This window comes from Cebus imitator, unplaced genomic scaffold (assembly GCF_001604975.1).
Source record: "Cebus imitator isolate Cc_AM_T3 unplaced genomic scaffold, Cebus_imitator-1.0 Scaffold18, whole genome shotgun sequence".
NCBI lineage: Eukaryota > Metazoa > Chordata > Mammalia > Primates > Cebidae > Cebus > Cebus imitator.
In genome coordinates, this window is record NW_016107333.1 from 5,742,223 (window position 1) to 5,765,368 (window position 23,146).

Sequence of the window (23,146 nt, forward strand, 5' to 3'; positions counted from 1 at the left end):
CAGGCGCGACTTCTCTGGCCCTTTCCCTGGACCATAGAACCTCGCCGGGAGCCAAATAAATTGGCGTCTAATTCTCATGCAGGCATCACTTTCCTCATTTTAAACTCAGCAATAAACCTTACAGAGAATAAACCTTACAAGTAATATGCATTTAAGGTTCCTCTATGTCTTTTCATGGCTTGATAACTCATTTCTATTTTATGCTGAAAAATATTCCATTGTCTGGACATACCACAGTTTATCCATTCACCTACTAGACACCTAGGTTGCTTCTAAGTCTTAGCAACTACAAATAAAGTTACTATAAACATTTGTGTGCGGGTTTTCATATGGATATGTTTTCAACTCCTTTGGATGAAAACTCAAAAGCTCACTTGCTGGATTGTGTGGTAGGAGAATGTTTAATTTTTTTTTTGAGATGGAGTTTCGCTCTTGTTACCCAGGCTGGAGTGCAATGGCGCAACCTCCGCCTCCTGGGTTCAGGCAATTCTCCTGCCTCAGCCTCCTGAGTAGCTGGGATTACAGGCACGTGCCACCATGCCCAGCCAATTTTTTGTATTTTTAGTAGAGACGGGGTTTCACCATGTTGACCAGGATGGTCTCAATCTCTTGACCTCGTGATCCACCCGCCTTGGCCTCCCAAAGTGCTAGGATTACAGGCGTGAGCCACTGCGCCCGGCCGAGAATGTTTAATTTTATGAGAAGCCCCTCAACTGTCTTCCAAAGCAACTGTACTATTTTGTACTCCCACCAGCAATGAATTATGGTTCTTGGTCCACATCCTTGCCAACATTTGGTGGTATCAGTGTTCTGGATATTGGCTATTCCTTTTTTTTTTTTTTTTTTGAGATGGAGTTTTATTCTGTCACCCAGTCTAGAGTGCAGTGGCGCAACCTCAGCTCACTGCAACCTCTGCCTCCCGGGTTCAAGCAATTCTCCTGCCTCAGCCTCCCAAGTAGCTGGGATTACAGGCACGCACCACCACGCCCGGCTAATTTTGTATTTTTAGTAGAGATGGGGTTTCTCCATGTTGGTCCGGCTGGTCTCGAACTCCTGACCTCAGGTGATCTGCCCACCTCGGCCTCCCAAAGTGCTGGGATTATAGGCGTGAGCCAGTGCACCCAGACTGGCTATTCTTTTTTTTGAACACAATCTCTGAAGTTTTCAGACCTGACTGGCTATTCTAATAGGTGTGTAAAAGCCAGGTTTTGTAATTATGATGGCTAATGCTTACACAGATTGATAGTGACTTCTTCCATTTTCTTCATCTTAATTGTCCAATAAATAATATGCTTCTCTTTTCATTCTGGATATCTTTTTTTTTTCTTTTTTAGAGACAGAGTTTCACCATGTTGGCCAGGATGGTCTTGATTTCTTGACCTCATGATCCGCTCACCTCAGCCTCCCAAAGTGCTGGGATTACGGGTGTGAGCCACCGCGTCCCGCCTCATTCTGGATATCAAAGAGCTTATAAAAAAATTTTTTTTTGAGACAGGGTCTGGCTCTGTCACCGAAGCTCACTGCAATCTCAGCTCATTGCAAGCTGCAACCTCTGCCTCCCAGGCCCAAGCGATCCTCCCTCCTCAGCCTCTTGGGTAGCTGGGACTACATGTGCATGCCACCATGTCCAGCTAATTTCTGTATTTCTTTGTAGAGACAGGATTTCACCATGTTCCAGGGCTGCTCTTGAACTTCTGAGCTCAAGCAGTCCGCTTGCCTCAGCCTCCCAAAGTGCTAGGATTACAGGTCTGAGCCACCATGCCCAGCTTCCACAAATTTAAAAATCAATTTTTATTTAATTATAAAGCCAACTAAAGCCAATACTTATGCATATCCATATTAGCGTCCTTCATCTTCCTTTTTTCTGTTGTAATTTTTATTTTATTTTAAAATAATTTCACACTTAAAATTGCAAGAATGATAATGCCACTATGAAAAATATGGCAGTTCCTCAAAAAATTAAAAATGGAATTGCCATAGGATCTAGCAACCCCACTTTTGGATATATAACCAAAAGAACTGAAAGCAGTGGTCTTGAAGATATATTTGCACACCGATGTTCGTAACAATATCATTCACAATAGCCAAAAAGTAGACGCAACCCAAGTGCCCATCAGTGGATGAATGGATAAACAACATATGGTATAAACACATAAATTGGAATATTGATTTGCCTTAAAAGGGAAGGACACTCTGATACATGCTACAACATAGATGACCCTTGAGGACAACATGCTAAGTAAATGAACCAGCCCCCAAACGACAAATATTGTATGATTCCACTTATATAGGTACCTAGAGTAGTCAATTTAATAGAGACAGAAAGTAGAGGGGTAGTTGCCAGGGACTAGGGGGAAGGGGTAATGGGTAATGGGGAGTCATTGCTTAATGGATACAGAGTTTCATTTTTGCAAGAAAAAAAGAGTTCTAGAGATGGATGCTGGTGATGGTTACACAGCAATGAGAATACTTAATGCCACTGAACTATACACTTAAAATGATTAAGATGATACATTTTTTTGTTATTTATATTCTACAGTTAAAACATATTTTACAGTTAAAAATATGTTTTTAATTTCAAGGATGGCTCAAAGAACTCCTAAGGCCAGGCAGTAGCTTACAGCACTTTAAGAGGCTAAGGTGGCCGGGTGCTGTGGCTCATGCCTGTAATCCCAACACTTTGGGATGCCGAGGTAGGCAGATCACCTGAGGTCAGGAGTTTCAAGACCAGCCTGGCCAACATGGTAAAACCCCATCTCTACCAAAAATACAAAAATTAGCCAGGCCTAGTGGCAGGAGCCTGTAATCCCAGCTACTCGGGAGGCTGAGGCAGGAGAATCACTTGAACCTGAGAGGCAAAGGTTGCAGTAAGCCAAGATCACACCATTGTATTCCAGCCTGGATGCCAAGAGCAAAACTTCGTCTCAAAACATATAAAAAATAAAAAAGAAATGAAAGAGGCTTGGGCAGTGGCCAGGCGTATTGGCTCACACCTATAATCCCAGCACTTTGGGAGGCCAAGGTGGGTGGATCACCTGAGGTCAGTAGTTGAAAACCAGCCTGACCAACATAGTGAAACCCCATCTCTACTAAAAATACAAAATTAGCCCGGCATGGTGCCGCATGCCTGTAATCCCAGCTACTTTGGGGGGCTAAGGCAGGAGAAGCTCTTGAACCCGGGAGGTGGAGGTTACAGTGACCTGAGATCATGCCACTGCACTCCAGCCTGGGCAACAAGAGCGAAACTCTGTCTCAAATAAATAAATAAATAAATAAATAAGGCCGGGTGCAGTGGCTCATGCCTGTAATCCCAGCACTTTGGGAGGCAAAAGTGGGCAGATCACCTGAGGTCAGGAGTTAGAGACTAGCGTGACCAACATGGAGAAACCCCATCTCTACTAAAAATACAAAAATTAATGGGTCGTGGTGGTGGGCACCTGTAATCCCAGCTACTTGGGAGGCTGAGGCAGGAGAATCAATTGAACCTGAAAGGCGGAGGCTGCAGTGAGCCAAGATTGTGCCACTGCACTCCAGCCTGCGCAACAGAGCAAGACTCTGTCTTGAGGGGGAAAAAAAAAAAAGAGGCCGAGGCAGGAGGAGCACTTGAGCCCAGGAGTTTGAGACAAGCCTGGGCAACACAATGAGACACCGCCTCAGTTAAAAAAAAAAAAAGAATTCCTAAATACACTTCACTCACATTTGCCAATTGTTATCATTTGACTGTATTTTCTTTGCCATTCTCTCTCTAAATGTACATATTACAATTTTCTGAATAATTTGGAAAGTAAATTGAAGAAATTATCTCTAACTGCCAAGTACTACAGTGTATATTTCCTAAGTACAAGGAGATTCTCTTACATAACAGTACAATTACAGACATCAAGAAATAGAATACAATTATGGGTGGGTATGGTAGCTCACCCCTGTAATTCCAACAGTTTGGGAGGCTAAGGCAGGCAGATCTCTTGAGACCAGGAGTTCGAGACCAGCCTGGGCAACATGGTGAAACCCTGTCTCTACAAATAATAAAAAAAAAGAGTTAGCCAGGCGTTGTGCCACACACCTGTAGTCCTAGCTACTGAGGAAGCTGAAGTGGAAGAATCCCTTAAGCTGGGGAGGTCAAGGCTGCAGTGAACTGTGATCATACCACTGTGCTCCAGTGTAGGTGACAGAAACCCTATCTCAGAAAAAAAATACTATTATCTCACCCACAGTTCATTTTCACATGTCACCATGGGGTTCAATATCCATTTTCTTGATCCTGATTTTCTGTTGGGGGTGGGTGGTTTTGGAAGTACGAGACAGGTGGGGACAAAACAAGAGAGAGGGATGGGGCCCTGCTTAGTCCCTGGGGTGGGGGCTGTGCGTTCAGAACACCTGCTGGACCCCTCAAATTGCACAGATGCCAGGCCTGAAGCTCAGGAAAAGGATGGAGGCTGGCCGAGAGTCACACAGCACACATCTGAACTCTGCCACCTCTCACTGCCCCAGCCCTCTAGTGTCTGTCCCCAAAGCCCACAGTTTGGCAGCAGGCGTGAAAAACCTTTGTTTCTGCTTTGATGCTGCTTATCAGCTACCTAGAAACTGCTACTCATCCTCATTGTCTGCTCTGAACCAGTGATTACAAATTCAGCAACTCAGCACCCTTGCAGTTAAGCCCCATAAATCCCCCAGCAGTAGAAAGGCATCATGGTAAAATGGCCTGTACATGTACCGCCCTGAAAATATTTCCCTATGAAGTAGTCTTGCAGATAGATGAGCAAAGTGACCCGTTTCACCCATTAACTGGAAGGAAAGATCTTCCTAGGAATTATATACAATAAATAGAAGATTTAAACAATGCCTTTCTTTCAACCCCAAGATGAACGTTAAACACTACCTATAACAAATGCTGGCAATATGTCCTGCATTTATTTTTCAAGTGGGTTTTTTTATTTTCCCCCCAAACAGTGCAAGCTTTTAGCACTAGGGGCTGTATTTCTGGCTCGAGCGCCTGGGTGTGCCTCTCCAAGTATGACTATGCTTATTTACATATGGAAATAATTTCAGAGGGCAATTATATTCTCCCCAGCACAGCTTCAGGGCTGTGTGTACAGAGTTCCTTTTTTGAAAATAGGTGGCTCATTTGGGATAGAGGAGTAACGGTGGTATAACTGTCCATATACTTAAATGTTGATTAACTAAGAGGGTGCTGGGCTGTGGATTTCCTGGATTTTCTGGAACCACCACCTGGTAGCTGAGTGAGCTTTCCCTCTCAGGGCCTCAGACTCCTCATCTGTCAAATGCATGCCACCATCCAGTTAGCTGCCAGATAACAGTTTCAGAGTAAGTGATGGCCTCTGCAGTGCCTCACACAATGCCTGGCATACACTGAGTACTCCGTAACTGAGCCCAGGGCCTTCTCCCTGGCTTCTTAGGCATGACGGATCACCGCGGGCTTCCAGGACCCTTGGATCTGCGCCTAGGTGGCAGTGAGGACCTATGGAGCACTGAAAATGTAATTTGTTGCAAACACTTGTACCAGGCATGTCATATTTACTCCTTCTGAATGAACTTCTCTCCCAGGTAAATACTCATGTCATGTCTACCCCTGTCTGATTCTTCTTTCTTTCTTTTTTTTGAGAGAATCTCACTCTGTCACCAAGGCTAGAATGCAACAGTGGCACGATCATGGCTCACTGCAGCCTTGCCCTCTTAGGCTCAAGTGATCCTCCCACCTCAGCCCCCTTAAGTAGCTTGGACTACAAGCATACATCACCATGGCTGGCTAATTTTTATATTTTTTGTAGACAGGGTCTCACTATGTTTCCCAGGCTGGTCTTGAATTCCCACCTCAGCCTCCCAAAGTGCTAGGATTACAGGCGTGAGCCACCACACCCAGGCTCTTGCCTGAATCTGATCCCATGTTGTTGTGTGTATGTTTGTGTGTATTCTATTTGTGTGTGTGTGTGTGTGTGTGTGTGTGTGTGTGTGTGTGTGTGTTGGGGGAAGGAAGACTTGAGAACCAGTGCTCATTCTGCAGCTCACAGCCTGGAAGTTAGGTGATGCTCACACACAAGCCCCACTCCCCACCATCACCTTCCCCACACTGTCTCACTCATTCTTTTTCCAAACAGCACCTTCCCCAAACAGTGCTTTGTATGGTTTGCTGCCCTGTCTCCACTTTCCCCTGAGAGGCTGCCCATTCAGATTCCCATGAGACCCTTCACTTAGAGTGTGGAGGTTCGGTAATAAGTCATCCACGCTCCTCCCACCCCAATCCGCTCAGTGAGAGCCTTTATCACGGATTATGAGGGCTCAGCCTTCCAAAGTCTCAGTTTCCTATTCCATTGAAGGGGGAAGAGAGTTTCTAAATGATCAAATTGACCTTGGTCCAAAAGACGTGAATAACACTTAGTGAGTGCTGAGCACTTACTGTGCTGGGGACTTTACACCATATCCTGAATATAACTAGCACCTCTTGCTGCCCACTCCCTGCTTGGTTACTGGATTCAAAGAGACAGCAGTACTGCCTCATTCTATAATTGTATTCAAATGTTCACTTGGTTTCTCAAATAAATGCAAAAGAGGGATACATTCTCAATGCACAGAGAAGGGCTCCTTGAAGTCCTCTTCAGACATTTCTCCTTCTCAAGTTCTTTTGTCACATAGTGGCTTCAGGAACTTTGCACTTCCTTAGCTCCCCTCGAGACCTCCTGAAACCCAGCCCAGAGTCTCTCCCTTCTCAGTACCCTCACCCTCAGTTGCTCTTCCAGGTTATTTTTTCACCTATTACTGCCCTAGAAAACATGTTCTGCCTGTTATTCTGGAAGCGTTTTCTTACTTCCCAGGAAGCAGAACTCAGAAATCTTAGTGAACGAAATCTTCCACCTTGTTACACACATACCACTTTCTTTTTTTTTTTTTTTTTTTTTTGAGAAGGAGTTTCGCTCTTGTTACCCAGGCTGGAGTGTAATGTCACCATCTCGGCTCACCGCAACCTCCGCCTCCTGGGTTCAAGCAATTCTCCTGCCTCAGCCTCCCGAGTAGCTGGGACTACAGGCGTGCACCACCATGCCCAGCTAATTTTTGTATTTTTAGTAGAGACGGGGTTTCACCATGTTGACCAGGATGGTCTCGATCTCTTGACCTCGTGATCCACCCGCCTCGGCCTCCCAAAGTACTGGGATTACAGGCTTGAGCCACCGCGCCTGGCCGGCATACCACTTCTTTTAATTCTCAACAGCCATTAAGTGGCAGAGCCTGCAGGACTCAACAGGTCACTGAACTCCACAGTCAGATACTCAGCAAGGTGACTGTCACCTAATAAGTGCTCAACACGTGTCAGCCCCTCTCTCCTCCTTTGGCCATGCCATGTCTGCTCAAGAACCTTCAAGCTCCCTATTGCCCAGAGCAGGGTCAGCAAACTGTGACCTGCAGCTCAAATCTAGTCTGCCATCTGTTCTCACAAATAAAGTTTTATTGATACATAGTCACATCCATTTGTTTGCATATTTTCTACAGCTGCTTTCATGAGTAGCTATAACAAGAGATCACATCTTAGAAAACCTGAAGTTTTTACTATCTGACCCCTTACAGAAAGAATTTGGGCTGGACATAGTAGTTCACACCTGTAATCCTGGTATTTTGGGAGGCTGAGGCAGGAGGATCACTTGAGGCCAGGAATTTGAGACCAACCTGGACAGCACAGTGAGGCACTGTCTCTACCAAAAAAAAAAAAACAAAAACAAAAGAAGCTCGGCACGATGGTGCATGCCTGTAGTCCCAGCTACTCAGGAGGCTGAGGTGGGAGGATCGCTCGAGTCCAGGAGTTCTGGGCTGTAGTGCACTATGCCCATCAGGTGTCCACACTAAGTTCAGCATCAATATGGAGACCTCCTTGGAGCAAGGACCACCAGGTTGCCTAAGGAAGGGTGAACCAGCCCAGGTTGGAAATGGAGCAGGTCAAAACTCTCATGCTGGTCAGTACTGGAACTGCGCCTGTGAATAGCCACCGCACTCCAGCCTGGGCAACATAGTGTGCCCCAATCTCCTAAAAAAAAAATTAGGCGTGGTGGTGCACACCTGTAGTCCCAGCTACTTAAGAGGCAGAAGCAGGATGATCGCTTGAATCCAGGAGTTTGAGGCTGTAGTGAGCTATGATCATACCATTACACTCCAGCCTGGGTGACAGAGAGACCCTGTCTCAAAAATAAAATTAAAAACAAAATTTAAAAGGAGTTTGCTGACCCCTAGACTAGAAAATAAAAGGCAACAGAAAATGTATCATATGTCCTTTGACTCTCTCTGCAATTCTCAATAAATAAATTTCAAGACTGGGTGTGGTGGCTCATGCCTATAATCCTAGCACTTTGTAAGTACCAAGGTAGGTAGATTACCTGAGCTCAGGATTTTGAGACCAGCCTGGGTAACATGGCAAAACCCCATCTCTATTAAAAATTCAAAAAAGTAGTCAGGCATGTAGCTTGGCATGGTGTCACACACCTGTAGTGCCAGCTACTTGGGAGGCTAAGACACAAGAATTGCCTTGAACCTGGAAGGCGGAGATTGCAGTGAGCCGAGATTGCACCACTGCACTCCAGCCTGGGCAACAAAGCAAGACTCTCTCCAAAAATAAATAAATTTCAAATGGATGAACAAGAAGCCCACACTGTCATCTTGGAGCCACAGCCTAAACTAAATATGGTCAGACACCCCAACTTCCTTGGTCCCAAACAATGACCCCTTGTCCTTGTGAGTCACAGTCGACCTTTCCAGGACTGCTGCAGACATCCCTGACTTCTTGACTCTGGAGCTATCAGGGAAGTGAAGATCCATAAGTCCACTGTTTTTTTTTTTTTTTTTTTTAGATGGAGTTTCACTCTTGTGGCCCAGGCTGGAGTGCAATGGCGCAATCTCGGAAGCTCACTGAAACCTCCGCCTCCCGGGTTCAAGTGATTCTCCAGCCTCAGCCTCCTAAGCCTGGAATTACAGGTGCCCGCCACCACTCATGGCTAATTTTGTATTTTTAGTAGAGATGGGGTTTCACCATGTTGGCCAGACTGGTCTCAAACTCCTGACCTCAGGTGATCCGCCTGCCTTGGCCTCCCAAAGTGCTGGGATTACAGGTGTGAGCCACCGCACCTGGCCTAGTCCACTGCTTCTTTACCCTTTACATCCACATCCCCTTCAGAGAGAAAAATTTCATACTCCTCCTTTTCTGGTGTGCAACATGAAAACAGTTTTCTTTTAAACTCACCCAACAGTCCCAGTGTAGTGGCTCTGCTAATAAAGACACACCTGAGACTGGGTAGTTTATGAAGAAAAGAGATTTAATTGACTCACAGTTTCACACGGCTGGGGAGGCCTCAGGAAACTTAGAATCATGGCAGAAGGAGAAGCAAACACATCCTTCTTCACATAGCAGCAAGAGAATGAGAGCTGAGCAAACGGGGAAGCCCCTTATAAAAACATCAGATCTTGTGAGAACTCACTCACTATCACGAGAACAGTATGGGGAAAATTGTCCCCATTATTCAATTATTTCCACCTGCTTCCGACCTTGACACATGGGGATTATTACAATTCAAGATAAGATTTTGGGTGGGGACACAGCCAAATTCTATCAGGCTCATACCTGTAATCTTAGCACTTTGGGAGGCCAAGGTGAGAGGATCACTTGAGGCCATTAGTTTAAGACCAGCCTGAGCAATACAGTAAGACCCTGTCCCTACAAAAATATTTTAAAATCAGCCCTACATGGTGGTGTACACCTGTACTCCAAGCTACTTTGGAGGCTAAGGCAGAAGGATTGCTTGAGCCAAGAGTTCAAAGCTGCAGTGAGCTATGATCATGCCACTGTACTCCAGCCTGGGCAACACAGCAAGACCCTATCTCAAAAAATAAGATAAAATAAATACAACAAACAAAACTATAATGTTGAATATGCTTTTCAAACTATACTCACCCGCATTCATGAAAGGCATTGATCTTGTCCAAATCGCTCATTTTACCACTAGGAAAACTGAGGTACAGTTAAAGGAATCAAAGTGCTCAAGAGGGTCCAGTGAGACAGAAGCACATCTGGGACAGTTAGAGCTCCTGGTGCCCAGCTTGATGCCCAGGCATTTCTCAGAGTCTATGCCTTGCCAGGGACAGGATAGGTGACTTGGAAGTGGGCAGGCTCCTGTGCCGTCATGGCCTCCGCCAGGCTCCTCAGTGCTCTCAAGCTAACCTATGGGGTTCCCAAAGGGAAAGAGGTGTCTGGCACTTGGTCTGTGGTGCCGAGGCTGCTGGAGAAAGGAGCCCCGAGTTCTACGTGCAGATCAGTGATGAGCAGCTCCAGATTAAGGACCCAGAAGAGAGAATGAGGAGCCCTTTTTAGTTCCGACTCTGCAGCCTCCTTGTCACCACCTCCTCTATCACAGCTGCTCACTCTGCATCCTGGACCCGATGCCTGCCCTGTCAGGCTGCCCCATCAGCGTCTCTCTGGCTCCTGTACCCTCCTCCCAACCAATGACAGCCTCACTTCACACTCTGACAGGAATCCAGCCCACCACCTGTAGGCCCAACATAACCCACATATGTGTTTGGTTTGTCTGACACTATTTAAAAACAATCTGAATTAGTTACTCATGTTTAAAAACCAGTAGGAATCATCTAAAATATTGAATTTCTTGATTCTCTTGAAGAATCTACAGATTGACAATATGAGGCCTGCATTATTTTCTGGCAGGGCAGCGACTGACTGGGCTAAGGGGTAGCTTCCCCATCTGGATGGGGAACTTACACAGCAGGCCCAGCATCTTCACCACTCCCTGTTGCCTTCCCAGCCCTGCTGCTGCGCTCCTTTAGATGACCTGTCTGGCCTTGGAAGGCATTTGCAACCCTAGTCTTGACCACTTTGATCTGAGCCTTCCCCACATCCAGCTCATCAGATAAGACCCTCCTACCCTGAGACCATCCCCAGTGATTAACCCATCCACACCCAGCCTCTGACCATCCATTCACTCAGCCCATCCAAGTGTCAAGGGAGACTGTGGCCCCATTGCTGTCCCCCAAATACCTCCCTGGACCCACAGCTCAGCCCTCCAGGCCCCCCTCCTCCAAGTCCCATAACTCCCATGGTGGTCATTCAGAAAGCATGGTGGCCAATCTACCATCCTTTATTTGTCCTAAATAAGGACCCCTGCACTTTTATACTGAGGCAAGAGTTCTTGAATTTTGTACCGAGGTGCTTTGATGCCTTGGACAATCCTCAATGGGGGCAGGTATTTTTGGGGCGCCTTAAAAATGGGATAACAAGGTTTAGTCGTCTTGTTGATGCTGCACAAATTCAGGACCACAGACCTAGGGTCGTATATCCCTTTCCTCTTGGGCCGGATTGGGGGGAACGGTGGACTTTGGCGATGCTTCACTAGCAGCTGCAACAGATCCTTCCGAAAGACATTCCAGCTATTCTCCTGGAGGAACTTCTGGCACATATCTTCATCACTAAAGGGCAGGCACAGAAGCCGAGGGTCTCATGCCAGTCCCGCCCCTCCAGCCTTGCCTCCTGCCACTCTCCCCTCCCTAAGCGCATGGTGCTTCATCCCACTTCTCTGCCCCTCCCAGACTCTCCCTCAGCTCCTTTCCCTTTCCACAGTTTTCTTCCCTTAGGCCTGTTCTGTCTCATGTAGCAGCAATGGCCCACATGTAGCTACTGAGCACCTGCAATGCGGCCAGTCTGAATTAGAGATGTGCTGTGAGTGTAAAATACACATCAGATTTCACAGACTTAGAACAACAAAAGAATGTAAAATAGCTTGTTAATCATTTTATGTTGATAAAGTGTGGTATATACATATTACCCAATTCCATTTATGCGAAATGTCCAGAACAGGCAGGTTTATACTGACAGGCAGTAGATTTGTGACTGCCTTGGACTGGTCATGGTGCTCTGGCTCCACCCTGCCCTCTCCCCTCATAGCAAGTAAGGCTGAGGAAGGTGGAAGAAGGACTGAAGCCTCCTGAGACCACAGCAAAGCAAGGGGGTGTTAAACTTCAATTAACTCAACTGTACTCCCTTACCTAAGGAGACAAGCTGAATACATCACTAACAAGTCAGAACATTCTTCCAGCCAGATCACATCAACAAAGATAAAGTCAACTTTGATCCATAGAGATTGGCTTAAAAAAAAAACCCAGAGGTCAGCATGGCCAGAAGCTAGTCCTGTAGCGTCAGCAATATGACAAAGCTAGCTTCCACCCCACTCACGAAAGCTGACTGTATGTACCTTTTCTCAACACCATGCTTGCAGCAGCAGGTTGGTAGTATGAAATTGGCCATGGTGGGAGTATTTACAACACAGAAATCAGCAAACACTGCAAGCCAGGGTCCTCCTCCCACGCCTTAGAGAGCTGGTTGTTAAACACCCGTGAGCATGCTGCTGGGTAGTCCTCTCTTAAAAAGTTTCATTAACTCCCAGTTTCTTACACAATAAATAACAACATCTCACTCTGACTTAGAACTTACCATGTGTCAAGCACCTTACATTTGTTAACTCATTTAATTTTCACAACCACCCCATTTCACAAACATAGAAACTGGGGTGAGCCTAAGGGATTCATCAAAACCTAGGAGGGACAAGCATGTGATGACTAATTCTTAAGAGATTTTTTTTTTTTAACCTACATACTAAGCTAAGACAGACAAGACTCCATGTCACTTCCTGATGCTGATGGTCACAGTGATTTCTAGTCTACTTTTTCACTGAACAGGGTAGCCTCGGCTTCACACAGGGGTCTCAGTTCCAATCCCCTGTCTTACTTGAACTGAAAGCTGCATCTGTCCTTTCAGCCTTTAAAAAATCAGCCCATAGACAAGCACAGTGGCTCACGCCTGTAATCCCACCACTTTGGGAGGCCAGGCAGGTGGATCACTTCAGGAATTCGAGACCAGCCTGCCCAAGATGGTGAAACCCTGTCTCTACTAAAAATACGAAAGTTAGCCAGGTGTCGTGGTGCACGCCTGTAATCCCAGCTACTTGGGAGGCTGAGGCACAAGAATCACTTGAACCTGGTGGGTGGACGCTGCAGTGAGCTGAGATCATGACACTGCACTCCAGTCTGGGTGACAGAGTGAGACTCTGTCTCAAAAAAAAAAAAAAAAAAAAAAAAAAATCAGCCCGTGATGCCGTTAAGCTCTCCTGGGCAATCCCCAGCATTAGTTCACATTATCTGTCTGTTTTGAGTGATCCTCTTCACTTTGGCCCTGGGAGATTTCCTGACTTTCTTGTGGATGCAGCCATGTGTCCTATCTCTCGTGGCCCCCCGTGTTCTGTACAGGTGATTTTCAGGATATCCAGCCTGAGCTATTCACCTAACAGGTGCCTCTGCCACTGGCTCTGTGATCTTCAGGACCTTAGAGTCCTCGGTTAAAACATGAGGGATTTGAGCTAGATAATGGATATGTTTTCTGCCTGCTTTAGCAGTCTAGAAAGCCATGAGTTCAACGATTAATGAACAAGACCGAATTCTGTGGGTCAGCATTCTAGATGAGGGCTGCCAATGCTGACTGAGCAAGGCAGATGCCGCGTGTCCCATCTGCCCCCACTCAAGTCTATGTAAACTTTTTCTGAATTTCCATTCAACAGTTATTAACTGATCCCCATCACAAGCCAGGCATTATGCAAGGAGCTAAGGCTCCTTAAACCCTTTTTTGAGTGGTAGGTCTGAATGACCATTTCCTATTTTGGTAGTACCCAGGAATCAGAGAAGTGTGGCATCCTTGAACCAGAAGAAACCACCAGTATTTCTAGGCTTGTTTTTCTCACAAGACTGCCCCAGTGTTGGCCCTATATTTTCTGCTCTTTAAATTTACTAATGATTTTCCTTCAATCTATCCAGTTTCTTTTACTTAAATATTTACTTTGTCTTAAGCAACACGATCTGTCAGATCACAGGGTTAGTAAGCTAGTCATGCTGCTTTTTCTAATTCACACAAGTAAATACCTAACTGTTAAAACTAAAAATGTCAATCTGTAAGCCGCCTGAAGTCATCCTGTAAGCCTCCTGTGGAATATGTTCCATACTTTAAAAAACACTGATCTACTCTAATTTTCTTGTGTTGCTCACTGGAGTCAGAAGCCTAGAGGAGGTCATGAAGAGCTCACATTGCCCAAGGTCATGAAGAGCTCATGTGAGATCCTTTTGTGTGCTTATTGGCCAGGGGCTGGAATCACCTGCAGCTCTGCCTGCCTTCATACCTACTTTCTATACCATTGCAATCACTCGCTTCCCACACCTGCTGGCAAAACCATGTCTGATCACAATATCACTGCAAGTAAAGAAAAACGAGAGGATGCAAAATTGTGTAAGAAGTATGAGCTCTGTTATGAAAACAGAGCATGATGATAAATGTACATTTGGTACATATCCATGAAGTGAAGAAAAACACTAAAAGGAAATACAGAAAATGCTAACTGGCATTGCTGGAGGACTGCAAATGATTTGGGTTTTGTCTTTTTCGCTCTTCGGTGTTTTTTAATTTTCTGCAATGAGTATGGCCCAATCATTCACATTTAGCCAAAATTTATTAAGCACCTGCTGCATGCTGGGTACTGTTACAGGTGCTAGAGACCAAAGGTGGATAATGCACAGCCTTGCCTTCCTGAAGCATTTAATCAGGTGGAGGGAAAGAGCTGTGCAAACAGGTAACTATATGACAACATGATACAGTCAATGACAGAGCTGTGTAGAGAATATTATGAGTGTGCAGAAAAGGAGTACTTATCCCAAACTGGGGTTAGTCTGAGGAGGTTTGCTTCAGACGATGAATCTTACAGAATGAGCAGGAATTTATCACAAAGGGTTAGGGCAGGACTGGGGTTAGCATTTCAGGCAAAAGAGCCAGCACTAGCAAAGGCAAGGTATGTGCAGCCCCTAGCAGGCAACCCACCTGGGTTGCTGGAGTGGGCTGGATGCGGCAGGAGATACTGCAGGGAGCCTGAGTAGGGGCCAGACTGTGGTGGGTCATTGAGGTAGCACTGAGTTTGGACTTTATCCTACAGGCAGTGAGATACCACTGAAAAGTTTCAAGCAGGAGTTTAACACAACTAGATTAGGTTTTTAACAAGAACACAGTGTGCAGAAAGAATCCAGCAGGGAGGAGACTGAAGGAGAGGAACCCATGATAAGACTCTTGCAGGAGTCCAGCTTGGTGGTCCCGAAGTGGGGGATGGAGGCCAGGAGCAGTGGCTCATGCAATCCCAGCACTTTGGGAGGCCAAGGTGGGTGGATCCTTTGAGCTCAGGAGTTTGAGACCAGCCTAGGCAGCATAGCAAAACCCTATTTCAACCAAAAAATACAAAAAAATTAGCCAGGCATGGTGGCACCTGCCTGTGGTCCCAGATACTAGGGAGGCTGAGGTGGGAGGATCACTTAAGCCTGGGAGACAGAGGTTGCAGTTAGTTGAGATGGAGCCACAACATGCCAGCCTGGATGACAGAGTGAGACCCTGTCTCACTCGCACACACACACACACACACACACACACACACATACACACACAAAACAAAGTTGGGGTGGAGAGATGTGTCACCCAGGGAGATGTACAAGATCTACTAGAGTATGTGAACAGTAGCATTTCATTTATACATACATATATATATATATATGTATGTGTGTATGTATATATAATATATATATTCATTTATATATATACATAGAAATGTATAAACATACACACACACATATATATACATATTTTTTTAGACAGAGTCTTGCTCTGTCACCAGGCTAGAGTGCAATGGGGCAATCTTGGTTCACTGCAACCTCTGCCTTCTGGGTTCATGCAATTCCCGTCTCAGCTGCCCGAGTAGTCGGGACTACAGGTGCACACCACCAAACCCAGCTAATTTTTTGTATTTTAGTAGAGTATAGACGGGGTTTCACCATGTTGGCCAGGATGGTCTTGATCTCCTAATTTCATGATCCGCCCACCTCAGCCTCCCAAAGTGTTGGGATTACAGGCGTAAGCCACTACACCTTGCCTGGATTTCATTTATATTTATCTTTCTCTTATTCTTTTAAGAGATCTATTTTTATATGTTTATAATATATATAAGTACAGTAATACATGTAGATATAATGAAAATAAATTAACATGTTATTTATATTACATATGCATACCAGTGAGTACAAACTTGAACATTTTTAAGTAATAGCAGTATGAGGTGAAACAGTTTGGAGACCACTGGTCTGGGCAATAAATTAATTTTTACATTTTATTTTATTTTATTTGAGACAGAGTCCTGCTCTGTTGCCAGGTGCCAGGCTGGAGCGCAGTGGTGCAATCTTGGCTCACTGCAATCTCTGCCTCCTGGTTCAAGCAATTCTCCTGCCTCAGCCTCCCGAGTAGCTGGGACTACAAGTGTACGCCACCACGCTCAGCTAATTTTTGTATTTTTTAGTAGAGACAGGGTTTCACCGTGTTAGCCAGGATGGTCTCCATCTCTTGACCGCGTGATCCACCCGCCTTGGCCTCCCAAAGTGCTGGGATTACAGGTGTGAGCCACCATGCCCGGCCAATTTTTACATTTTAAAAAGTTATTTGTTCCTATTATAAAACCATTAACATTCACTCTAGAAAATTTGGACACTATGAAAAAGTAAAATTTATCTACTCTTTCAAGATACATATTTATTTTTAATAATTATAAAAGTAAATCTCAGCACTTTGGAAGACCAAGGCAGGAGGATTGTTTAAGTTAAGGAGTTCAAGACCAGCCTGGGCAACATAGTGAGACCCCTATCTCTACAAAAAATTTTTTTAAATTAGCTAAGCATTGTAGTGCCTGTCTATAGTTCCAGCTACTCGGGAGACTGAGGCGGGAGGATCACTTGAGCCCAGGAGGTCAAGGCTACAGTGAGCCATGATTATGCCACTGCACTCCAGCCTGGGGAATAGAGTGAGAACCTGTCTCAAAAAAATAATAAAAATAAAATTTAAAAAAGCAAGGGATTTGCATTGCAAGAACAAACATGAAAGGAATATATAACCAGAAAGTACCCCTTAGTCTCACCTTCCAGAGAAAACAATTATTACCACAGGCATTCTTATTTTTGCTTATTTCCTTCTAGGTTTCTCTCAGGTAAGTGTTTTACAAAGGCAGGGGCATAGCACATGTACAATTCTCTACTGCCCTTTTCTAGTATCATTATATCACCCATTTTATCCTGCTATTACAGAGCCATTAAGCTTACCATTTTTTAAATGAAACAATTATGTTCTATCAAAAGAATACACCACAATTTTGTAAACTATCCCCTTAGTGTGGCACATGTGAATGTTATCATTGTTTTTCTATTATGAATATGGCTGCTATGAACATCTTATTTTATTTATTTATTTATTTAGAGACAGAGTTTCCCTCTTGTTGCCCAGGCTGGAGTGCAATGGCACAATCTCAGCTCACTGCACCCTCTGCCTCCCAGGTTCAAGTGATTCTCCTGCCTGAATCTCCCGAGTAGCTGGGATTACAGGCACCAGATACTACACCCAGCTAATTTTTGTATTTTTAGTAGAGGTGGGGTTTCACCAAGTTGGCCAGGCTGGTCTCAAACTCCTGACCTCAGGTGATCCAACTGCCTTAGCCTCCCAAAGTGCTGGGATTACAGGCGTGAGCCACCACACCTAGCCTTATTATTATTATTATTGTCATATTAGAGACAGAGTTTTGCTCTTGCTGCCCAGGCTGGACTGCAATGGTGCGATATCAGCTCACTGCAACCTCCGCCTCCTGGGTTCAAGTGATTCTCCTGCCTGAATCTCCCGAGTAGCTGGGATTACAGGCACCCGCCACCACAGCCAGCTAATTTTTGTACTCTTAGTAGAGACAGGCTTTCACTCTGTTGGCCACACTGGTCTCGAACTCCTGACCTCAGGTGATCCACCCACCTCAGCCTCCCAAAGTGCTGGGATTACAGGCATGAGCCACCATGCCTGGACTTATTGGTTTTTGTTTGTTTTTTTTGGGGGGGGGGGTTTGAGATGGAGTTTCACTCTTGCTGCCCAGACTAGAGTGCAATGGTGTGATCTGGGCTCACCACAATCTCCACCTCCTGAGTTCAAGTGATTCTCCTGCCTCAGCCTCCCGAGTAGCTGGGATTACAGGCATACGTCACCACGCCCAGCTAATTTTGTATTTTTGGTAGAGATGGGGTTTCTCCATGTTGGTCAGGTTGGTCTCAAACTCCCGACCTCAGGTGATCTGCCCGCCTCAGCCTCCCAAAGTGCTGCGATTACAGGTATGAGCCACCACGTTCAGTCTTATTGTTTCTTAAGACAGAGTTTCGCTCTGTCACCCAGGCTGGAGTGCAGTCGCATCATCTCCGCTCACTGCAACCTCTGCCTCCCAGGTTTAAGCAATTCTCGTACCTCAGCCTCCTGAGTAGCTGGGATTACAGACATGTGCCACCATACCTGGCTAATTTTGTATTTTTAGTAGAGATGGGGTTTCACTAGGTTGACCAGGCTGGTCTCAAATGCCTGACCTCCAGTGATCTGCCTGCCTCAGCTTCCCAAAGTGCTAGGATTATAGGCATGAGTCACCATGCCCAGCCCTGCATTGAACATCTTAATGCAGGGGCTTTCTCAGTATTTTGACTCTGTAAATTCACAGATAAATCTCTGTCTCAAAGTGTTGGGACAGTTTTATAGCCCTTGAAATGTAATGCTAAAATTGTTACCAAAAGGATTGAGCCTATCTAGTCTGTACCAACAACTCCCAGTTTCATTTCACCCTTGTCAGCATTAAGTATTATACTTTTTCTTTTACTAAAATAACAGGTGAAAAATCATTCATTTCACCTGCACATTTCCAGTACTGACCTGGGGAATGCAGTATTGAGCTTTAACAACTTGTTTATCATCTCATCATCACTGTCAATCAGTTCATAAAAGTTTTCCTTCCTTATCCGTATCATCTCATTTCCCAGGCTCAACAGGATGAAGGGTCGTGTGTCGTGTTCACCCTCCGGAAGGAAGAGCTGGTGAAGGCCCTGGGGAAAAGGTGCAGAAAGTTAGACCTCAGAGAGTGGCCAGGTCTGCCCTCAGATTTTCTAGATGGGAAAAAGAAGGCCTTAAACAGGAGGTGAATTTACCTGGGATCACTGAGCAAATGACAGGCAGGAGAAATCCTGGGCCCTTTTTGCTACATGACATGGAATTCCTCTGACGTTGGAATTAGAAGAGCACCTAAATCACATTCCCCACTGTCCCACCTACTCCAGCAATCTATTGATGCCACTATTGCTCTCAGGTTTTCCCCAACGTCCAATTATAGCTCTTCTTTTTGTAAGATAAACCTGTTTTCTTTTCCTTAGGACTTACAAAAGTCAAACAGCTAGGCGCCAGCTGCAGTGGCTGACACATGTAATCCCAGCACTTTGGGAGGCCCAGGTAGGTGGATCACTTGAGCCCAGGAGTTTGAGACTAGCCTGGGCAACATGGTGAAACCACATCTCTACAAAAATTACAAAAGTTAGCAAGATGTGATGGTGCATGCCTGTAGGCCCAGGCTGAGATGGGAGGATTTCTTGAGCTGAGGAGGCAGAGGTTGCAGTGAGCTGAGATCCTGCCACTGCATTCCAGCCTGGACGACAGAGCAAGTGACTGTCTCAAAAAAAGTAAAACAGGCTGGGTGCGGCAGCTCACACCTGTGATCCCAGCACTTTGGGAGGCCGAAGCAGGCAGATCACCCGAGGTCAGGAGTTTGAGACCAGCCTGGCCAACATGGTGAAACCCCGCCTCTACTAATAACACAAAAATTAGCCAGGCATGGTGGTGGGCACCGTAATCCCAGCTACTCAGGAAGCTGAGGCAGGGAAATCGCTTGAACCCAGGATGTAAAGGTTGTGGTGAGCTGAGATTGTGCCACTACACTCCAGCCTGGGGTGACAGAGTAAAACTGTGTTTCAAAAAAAAAAAAAAATCAAACAGCTAGTCCTCTTCTAGACCTTATCTTTGCAGCCACCCACCGCACCTTTTACTGCAGGCTTGTTTCTCCTCCGTTCCTCACAGACTTCAGTGGCCACAGGCCTCCTCTCCAGCTCGAGCTGCCCTCCTGCTCCTCAGCTTGAATTCCTACTTTGTACTATGTGGAAGGGAGATGGAAGTCCACAGGCATACTCGCCTCCTTGATGAAGAGTATAATCCCCTTTTTAAGGAGACACCCTGGGACAGGCAGAGCCAGGACTAAAATCTTTGTTGCTGAATCCCAATCCAGTGCTCACGCTTCAGCCTCTCAAGGCTCAGGCAAGGAGGGGCAGGGGCAGGAAACGTTAGTGGCCCCAGAGTCACTAATGCCAGCTGCGTTGGGCTTAAGAAGAAAAAGGGCCATAAATCAAGAAGCCTGCTCTATGGAGGACACCTGGGGTTGGGAGTAATCCTGGATCCAAGTTGCTATGGTTGAGGTGCAATATACATATCTAATTACCATCTTTTGTTGAGAAATGCTGAGTGTATGATAAAATATATTGTTTGCTAAGAACGATAATGAGGAAAACCTAGCCGACCCTGCCCCCAAGTGGAAAACTACTTGGGGCATTCTAAAGTGGCAAGACAGTATATGTATATCAAACACCGGTTAAAACAATTCTTTAAGCGTGGGATATGTGACCCTGCCCCCCGTGGCTCCCTCGTGGAGAATACTTTCTGGTTTGTCCTTGATCAGTGGTAAACAAGCACCAGCTGCCTGACTAGTTTATCTTGGTTCTATGAGAAAACACAGAACACCTGTTTGTTAATAATAATCACCTGTTCAGAGAGAATAACTATGTGGGTCAGAATCTGCTTGAGGCCTTCAGCCTGGAATACTGTCAGCCCCCTGAGGCTCTCAGCTCAGAAGCCTGTTGTCCCCCACCTCCCTGGATAGTCCCACTTTGCTGTTCTATCTGGGTGTCTGCTTCTTAATGCCTTCAGCGCCGCCTGGGTGGGGGTCTCTACGGCTGAGCTGGTCTTGGTAATCTGTACCATTTTTAAGCATATAGTTCACTGGAAATAAATATATGCATATTCTTCTTTGTTCTTATTCCCTCTCTTCCTCCACATTCCAGCCTCTGCTAACCACCAATCTACTCTCTATCTCCATGAGATCCAGTCTGTAGCTCCCACGTATGAATGAGAACATGTAATATTTGTCTTTCTGTGCTTGGTTTATTCCACTTAACGTAACAGCCTCCAGTGCCATCCACACTGCTGCAAATGACAGGATCTCATTCCTTTTTATGGCTGAATAATATTCCATTATGTATATGTCCCACATTTTCCTTAACCATTCATTTGTTAATGGACACTTAGATTGATTCCATATTTCAAAATAGTACTTATGTGATTTGGGACACGCAGTACCTCCTGGGCCATTGCTTTCCTGTGAAATGGAGGTGAGAATATCTGCTGCACATGTCTCCAAGGATTCTGAATTTGAAAGATGTGAAGCTGGATCTGGAACACCCTCCCCACCTCCACCATTTGGGTTCTAGACCTTGAAATACGACCACGTACAAACTCTTCGGTGTTCTGAGCCCTGGCCTTGTCTCTCTTTGGCAAGACTGGGCTAGAGCTATGCTACCTTTCCTATAAAGCTGCTGAGGGTCTATGAAAGATGGCATATGTGAGGGTGCTATGGGGAGGGAAGCACCTCGTGTGTCTCATGTTGAGTACAGCGGCCATGAAGAGCCTCCTAGCCAATTCCAGGCTTTGCACAGAAACCAAAACGGCTGCTCTTTAGCCAGCTCCTACTCTGGGGAGGAAATATATATATGAATTTACCCCTTAGAACCATCCTAGGATATGGGGATTATCATCCTCAGATGTGGAAAATGAGGTTCAGGAGAGGAAATTTACCTATCCACAGTCATGTATCTTATAATTACAATAGCGATGATGATGAAATCGTAACAATAGCACCAGCTAACGTTTATTGAATGCTCACTAAATTCCGGGCCCTCTTGTAGCTTTTGTGTCTATGACCCATTTAACCCTCACCACAACCTGGTAGCTGACTCCTATTCTTATTCTCACGTTACAGGTAAGGATGCTGAGGTTAAGAAAATTGTCCAACATCACACAGCATGAAAGCAATAAACCTAGGCTTGGAACCAGGTGGCCTGTCTTCAGAGTCTGTGCTTTTAGCAAATACAATGAGGAAACTGAGGCACAAAGAGGTTAAGTAGCTTGCCCAAGGTAACGAAGCATAAAGTGGCAGAGCCCAACCTTGATCCCAGGGATCCACTCAGGAGCATTGCTGTCCTTCTCGCTCTCTCAGCCACCTCAAACTGGAGTCAGTTGTTTCTCTGGCTAGATGCTTCAAATAGCTTCCCAAAGCACCTGGGATCAAATAAATCTCCTCATGCCTCCTAAGGCCTGTCCAGCTCCTTATGTCATTGCCACCTTGCTTATTCTGTTCCAGCCACCCTACCCTCCCTTCCAATCTCCTCAACATGCCTCCTCCCTCCTGCCTCAGACCTTGAACTTGCTGATTCTCTGTCTAAAACACTTTTCTGCCAGGATTTTTTCTTTTTTTTTTTTTTTTTTTTTTGAGACAAGGTCTCACTCTGTCCCCAGGCTGGAGTGCAGTGGCATGATTGCAGTTCACTACAACCTCAACCTCCTGGGCTTAAGTGATCTCCTTCCTCAACTTCCCAAGTAGCTGGGACTATAGGTGTGCGCTGGCTAAGTTTTGTTTTTATTTTTGTTTTTGGTAGAGAGCGGGTTTCACCATGTTGCCCAGGATAGTCTCCGGGCCTCAAGCAATCCTCCTGCCTTGGCCTCCCAAAGTGCTGAGATTACAGGTGTGAGCCACTGTGCCCAGCCCCACAGTTTATTCTTTTCATCATTCAGGTCTCAGCTTAAACATCACCTCCTCAGAGCAGCCTTCCCTTACCCACTCCATGTAAGAACCTCCCCACCCCACCTGCTTTCTATTCCATTCCTAACAGCAATTTGTAATTTTCTATGTATTTACTAGTTATCTGTTTATTGTTTGTCCAGAATACATCATAAACCCTGTGAGGGCAGGAATTAGGTGAGTTTACTCAGCCACACCAGCACTTTGTGCCATGCTTGAAGCATGGTAGGTGCTCATAGAATGTCTGCTCAATGAATGACCCAAATGGAGCCACACAG

General features: G+C 45.6%; 1 protein-coding gene across 7 annotated transcripts in view; it reads right to left on the minus strand.

Annotated features, from left to right (window-relative positions):
• Positions 1–11,109: 11,109 nt before the first annotated feature.
• Positions 11,110–23,146, minus strand: part of CNBD2 (cyclic nucleotide binding domain containing 2) — a 68,143-nt gene continuing 56,106 nt past the window's right edge. For all 7 annotated transcript variants that reach the window (XM_037732883.1, XM_017512970.2, XM_017512958.2 and 4 more), the window contains 2 exons: positions 18,851–19,020; positions 11,110–11,472 (listed from right to left, as the gene is read on the minus strand). In XM_037732883.1, coding sequence (XP_037588811.1) covers positions 11,154–11,472; positions 18,851–19,020 — 489 coding nt within the window. In that variant the 3' untranslated portion in view covers positions 11,110–11,153. The remainder of the gene's footprint in view (positions 11,473–18,850; positions 19,021–23,146) is intronic.